Source organism: Anopheles aquasalis, chromosome 3, assembly GCF_943734665.1.
Source record: "Anopheles aquasalis chromosome 3, idAnoAquaMG_Q_19, whole genome shotgun sequence".
Lineage (NCBI taxonomy): Eukaryota > Metazoa > Arthropoda > Insecta > Diptera > Culicidae > Anopheles > Anopheles aquasalis.
The window spans coordinates 20,197,738-20,204,095 of NC_064878.1; the positions used below are offsets into that span (position 1 = coordinate 20,197,738).

The window sequence follows — 6,358 nt, forward strand, 5'->3', positions numbered from 1 at the left end:
AGCTTTTAACAAAATAGTATATCATCTTTTTATTTACGCTACTGACGCACTAAACACACTGTCGTGTCGTTACTGTTACGTGGTCTGGCCTGCCCAGGAGGCACGTTTGTCAAATGGAAGAGGAAAGGAAACACAACGGAGGTAAACGAAAAAATAACATCAATTCCATTACGGTTTAAAACGTAAAACATACAGTCTTCTTCTAGTTGTCAGTAGAGACGCTAATAGTACCCTCATCTTTAAGCTAACCAGCCATTTCGTACACGATCCTTCCGGCAAGAAAGAGTTCGGTTTGTTTCGTATCCCCTCGATACTGCTCATAAGACAATTTATTCGTTTCGCCGAATAAAGGCCAATGAAAGGAAGAAAAAGGACTCCGCCTTACTGTCGCCCAGTCAGGGGATCATGAGAGTTAAGATTTGTTCGATTTGTTTTTCGATTCTTTCCCAAAATTTAAGTACAAACAAGAAAACCTAATCGATTTAGGGGGGGTTGACAAGGATATTAGCTAGCCTGCTTTAAACCTAAATGGAATTTCGTTCCATCGTACCCCAGCTGATCACTTTTCTATCTGCCATATGAAATCCGTTCATACTTTTAACCCCTCATGATGCTGATGAATCGGAATAAATGATAATAATGAAAGTGTTTAAGATGATTAACAAATAAATAGGGAGCCTATTGGTTTATCTGTATTAGCTACCTTCCCGCTTTATCCTGTGGCTTTGAACTGTCGTTATATGAATGACTTATTTGGCTACAAACAAAGGAAAACCAGGGCAAATTACAAGAGAGAGAGAGAGAGTTTGTGTACATGAATGTCAAAAATACTAAACTAAGCCATTTAATGTGATGATGATAAATCGTCCCCTCCTGGGGGGCGGTTGGTATTGCTGAAACTGTTGACCTCTATCCACTCTGTGGACTTGTGGAGGCGCAGGATTATCCATCAGCCGCGCGCTATTCGAGGTGCCTATGGTGGTGTTGATGATGCGCTTAACCCGATTATATTTTCATGCCCGTGTCCAGCTTAAGAGCCTGCTTCAGTACTTCGTAAGTCGAAAAGGACACCGCCACCATCGGGATGGCGCGCAGATAATTGATCGACATCCCCCGGTACAGGCCCTTGATGATGCCATTCTCGTTGTAGATGATGGATAACGTCTTCCACATGCCCATGCTGCCGGATGAGTTGGTTTGAAAGCCAAAAAGTAGCAAAAGAAACAAAATTAATTATTTTTGCAATCAAGATAAGGTCCACAGAAACAGCTATAAAACATCACAAATGTTTGTCAGGTCGTTAAGCGTGATTACAACGAATACAAAAAAAAGGAAATTAATTAGTGAAACCAGCAAAAACCGAATCAAATTAGCTATTTTTTGTGTTATTTATGAGTGTTTGCTACCTTAGCTACGTTTGAGGCATTAATTATTAAAGGATTCATAATGCTAACAGCTATCTCGAACGTCCTATTGCTCTACTCTACTAATGATGCAATACTTTGTGGATTGTGATGAGTCCCAGGGCAAATGTATCACCCGTTTAAATCTTTTGATTTCTCTGACTTTCTCATTGCCATTTAGTAGCACTAATGGACGGATTGATAATGCCATCGAACCGGAATGCTAACGATTAGGAAACTGAAGATCGAGCCTGCAAACGATCGAACTCATCTATCCGTGGAACCACGGTGTGGCTTTTGTATCGTCCCGTGACCCCTAAAACCTGTAGAGGCACCATGGAGGGTGCGGATTGCTATACGGTTGGAATAAAATTAAAGATGCGCGACCGCGACCTCATAGTTATGCCACACGCAGTTTAGCAGGTTGCATCGTATTCCATTAACAGTCACACTAACGTTCGACAACTGCAACTAAAACGCAAACTACAACGCAAATAACGAACAAAATACGAACATCAGAGAGATCTAACGAAACCAAAACAAAGAGAGGAAAGACTGTACAAATAGATCACAAAAGAGTTCTTCATTTTCTTAGTATTATTTTGTGTTTCAAAACGATTTATAACCATGCGGCGTAGAACGACAGAAAGATGATTTAGAAATTATTATCCGATACCTAAGACAAGACGCATAAAAACAAGATGAATGCAAAGTGAGTGGACACAACACTAACCACACCTTACGATACCCACCTCCTGTGTGTGCATTAGCATATACACATTGCAGCATTGCCACGGCATTGCGAAGTGATGTCGCCACCGCGGTCATATCGCAGCGCAATGATACGAAGGGTTTTACATATTTTCGCGTTGTTATCGAACGAACGATCCGCGTCCGAAAGCAGTCGTCATCGTCATCATCATCCACATTGCACCGAAGCGTGGTTAACGTTGCGCACGGTAATCGGTTATTAGACAACAGCGCCACACCAGAAGGACAAACCATCACCAACCAACGAACGAAGCGACGACGACGACGACGTCGAAACACCCAAGACGAGACACGGTGGTGACCGTCCATCGACGGTTTAGGTTATTATTCAATCGGCACACGGATGATGGTCCGACCACCACCACCACCACCACCGGGCCGAGCCAGTGCGCAAACCACATATTTATTTCGCGCGTGCAATGGCAAGCCAGCATCGCACCGCCATAAATTGTTTTGCCGGTAGCGCCAAAGACGACACCATCATCATCACCGGTCGGGATCGGGACCGTCGATGAAGCAACGCAAAAGTAATTACAGTTGAGATTCCGTTTCGTGTTTCGTGCGTTTAGGTAGTTTGGCGTAATATAAATACCACAACAGAAGCATAGATTTAACCATCACCCATTAGCGTCAGTGTTATTTTTTGGTTTGGATTTGTTCGATTTTTTTTTTCGAACCATCAAGCGAAGAAATGATGAGGAAAGATAAAACAGAAAGAGTTAGTATCGAAAGTGAAACGAGAGGAGCGCGGGACGGGGTAGCAAAGATACTAAAGCGAAAGAGGAAATCGAAACAAACCGGCGTCGCGGCACCGGTAATCTTTACTTCCCAAACCGACAACCACTGGTCGTGCTTCTTGGGCGGTTTTAATTACACTAATGTTTGGCTGAATGACGAGCTGATGACGATCGTTAAGATGCTGAGATGGGGTCTACTTTTGGGGCAAATGGTGAAGGCATTAAGACGCTTCAGTCTGTCTAGCGACGTCAATTAGCGCAGGCACACCTGTGAGCCGGTGTCATTAACATCGGAAGCTCATTACATCCAGCAGCACCAGGATTGTTCGGGATCGATTAGAACATTTAAAAAGGGCATCTTTCAACAACACTAAACAAAAATCCAGCAGAAAACCCCTTTGTACGTCAAATGCTAGATAGGAAGTAATTTATAAAAACCTGAATCGCGGGAACGCTCGGTTCTTCCCGCATCTACCACGTGCTACCGCGGCCGTATCCGGGAGAACCCGGGCTGGAAGTGACAACTCACCAATTTCTCATTCCAAAGCAGCGACCAAAAAACCGGTTACACGGTACTACGAGGGCACGGTAAGATGGCCCACGAAAGGTATGCGATGGAATCACATTTCATCAACGCGCTCCATCATCATTACACAATGGCCAACGCATTGCGTCGAGCATTGGTCACCACACTGCCGCGCCACGCTGGCATGAGATGTAGCGCGCCTCCAGGCAGTCTCGCCCTAACAGCTCTAGTAGCATAGCGCGGATGACCGCCATCAGGTCACCGATATCGAGGGGAAACCGGTGTTGCTCTGGCACTCTGGTCACCACAATGAGAAAGTATGAGTTGCGAGGGCCTCGCCGCATCACACGGAGGAGAAAATCACTGTCTTGACCGGTTAACCTCGAAACATAGAGCCCGCACCACCACCCGGGGAAGGAGGCCAGCGGTGTGTGCGTGTTTGCAGCAGTTTGGTAAACTTTAAAGTCTGCCGGCCAGTTTTCATTAGGTGAGAAGCGCGTACAATGAGGCGTCGCGACGCTTTAGAGAGAGAGTGTTTCGCGGCTGCGCGCGCGTCCGCGACGATAAGAAGCGTGACATTGTTGTGGGACTGACTGGTGAGCGGAATTATGCAATCGAATATGCAAATGCTAGGTAAACCTGGGCGGAAGATGATCGCGTTCGAAGATCGCGGTACTATTTTAAGAGACATTCCAGCGTAGTCCAAGGCGACAAGACAGTGCCGTCCCTTTGTTTGCTCGTTTACTTCCCTTTCTTTGGTCTCATGCGATGCGGCCATGTATCGAAATACGGACCGGACCTAACGTACGTCATCAGCTCGCATACATATGAATGGAAAAGAAGGTGGTGACAGAGTGATCCCTTCCACCACAAAAAGGTAAACGATGAATGGTGAGATGATGGTGAACAGAGATTTGCTTGTCTTACCCGAATTTGGCCGTCTCCGGATTCATCATCGCCAGCTGCATCCGCCGCCGGGTCACGTCGAGCGGATAGGAGAAGGATTGTGCGACCGCACCGGCGAATCCTCCGCAAAGTAGCTTCGCCGGAACACAAAGCACGAGCCCGCCTGTGGACCACCACCGGAAGTGAGATCAACCAGAATGTGTCAGATAAGGCTCATTATCAGTTAAGGTGATCCTCATCGGTCCCGGGCATTACTTACCCGTGTTACGATCACACTTTTTACACGTCACACCCGGTGCGTACTTCATGCAGACGAACTTCAGCATCTCGAAGCAGTAGAACGAAAAGCCCGCGTACGGTACCATGCCCATGAGCGTTGGGACGAAGCCACGGTACAGGGCGCGTATTCCACCTTCCTGTGGGGTGAGAGTAATGTTTATGATTATTTTTTTGTTGTTTTCATTTTTATCTTTTTAAATACACATTACGCTTGTAATGCTTGTTACACGGCTTTTTACGAATGTGGCCTAAAGAAGTGAAAGGAAAAGCAAACACTGCAAGAGTGTCATGGATATCATGATTGTTCATGATGCCACCGCATGATCGCCGCATACTGTAACTCCTTAATGATCAGTTTTATTACGATGCTCAACAGTGAAAAGGGCACATCGAGGGATCGCTTATGATTGTTTTTGTCGTTTTTCCATCGTGCTTGCCCCAGTACACTAGGAGCAAATGATGGACTGGTCCAAAAGTAGGCCATACAAATCGCTATTAACCGGACTGCAATCTCGTTACAACACGCCCGATGCATCAGGCCGGGGACACGGCGACGTTCAGCGAGCAGCGCGTTTTGCGTCATAATTGACTGCGACCAGTGAAAACGTGCGCGAATCGGTGATCATTGAACTGCGACATTTTATAATCCAATTGAATGGTGCTAACAATTGGCAATGGTTTGTGGTCTGTTGCGATCGCTAAGTAAGTAGTTTGAACTTCACGCTTATAATGTGATTTTAAGAATCATTTTAGACACTGCGAGACAGAAGCTATTGGTTATGCTATTGCCATTTTAGTGCGCAGATGTTTTGATATATTTTAACAGACAGTCTCTACGACATCGATCATCAGTTAATGTTACTTTTGTTGCAAGTTTTCCATGTGCATAAATAGACACATCGAACAACAGATTTTTCATTTGTTTTATAAACATTTAAAATAATTTAAGAAAGTAAAAATACACGTACCGTCCGGAAGATGCTTAAAGCTGTATGCACAATGCCATTGTACCGATGTTCTCCGGTCACCTGAAACGCTAACCGTGCTCGTATCGTATCCAGCGGGTACGTAAGGGTAACGGCCGTCACGCCGGCTGCCGCTCCGGCGATGAACTTATCCGCATGCTTGATGGGCAAATTCGTGCCAAGCGCTTTTGCGAGATACTAATGAAAAAACGAGAGACAGTAGCCGATAAGCGGGAAACCCCAACTAGAACTTTCCGATGAAACACGATGCACACGAAACACACACCTTTTTGTACATTTCGAACGCAGTAAACTGGGTGGCAGCGTACGGGAATATCCGTACCATCTGGGCACCGTTGCCTTTGTAGAGCGCGAAGAAGGACTCCTTCTTGACAATGTGCTGCAACCCGCTAAACACTCCGAGGTGTTTGTAGTGTATCGAGTGTGCCTGCAGCAGAATCTTGATACGATCCAGCGGTGCTACGGTGGTTTTCGAACACATTCCGGCCACACCTGAAATAAGGAAGGGAAGCAGTGTTTTTTGTACAATAGATTTGTATAAATTAAATAAATAATGGGGATCAATAATAATGCTACTCGTCGGCATGCTGGGTGTATCAGGAAACCGTTCATATAATCGTATCAGTAAAAAACCAAGCAACCCATCGTCGTAAGATATGGATGGGTTGCGTGAACTCACTGTAGCTAGTACGATCGATAAGGTGAGGGTTGCTGAACTGAGCTTTAGTGCGATAGATTATTAGTTACGAG

At 45.4% G+C, this 6,358-nt stretch overlaps 1 protein-coding gene across 2 annotated transcripts in view; it reads right to left on the reverse strand.

The window, feature by feature from the left end:
• Positions 1-3: 3 nt before the first annotated feature.
• Positions 4-6,358, reverse strand: part of LOC126574122 (graves disease carrier protein homolog) — an 8,033-nt gene continuing 1,678 nt past the window's right edge. For both annotated transcript variants that reach the window (XM_050234111.1, XM_050234110.1), the window contains 5 exons: positions 5,874-6,100; positions 5,591-5,785; positions 4,603-4,759; positions 4,365-4,506; positions 4-1,180 (listed from right to left, as the gene is read on the reverse strand). In XM_050234111.1, the coding sequence (XP_050090068.1) occupies positions 1,006-1,180; positions 4,365-4,506; positions 4,603-4,759; positions 5,591-5,785; positions 5,874-6,100 (896 nt within the window). In that variant the 3' untranslated portion in view covers positions 4-1,005. The remainder of the gene's footprint in view (positions 1,181-4,364; positions 4,507-4,602; positions 4,760-5,590; positions 5,786-5,873; positions 6,101-6,358) is intronic.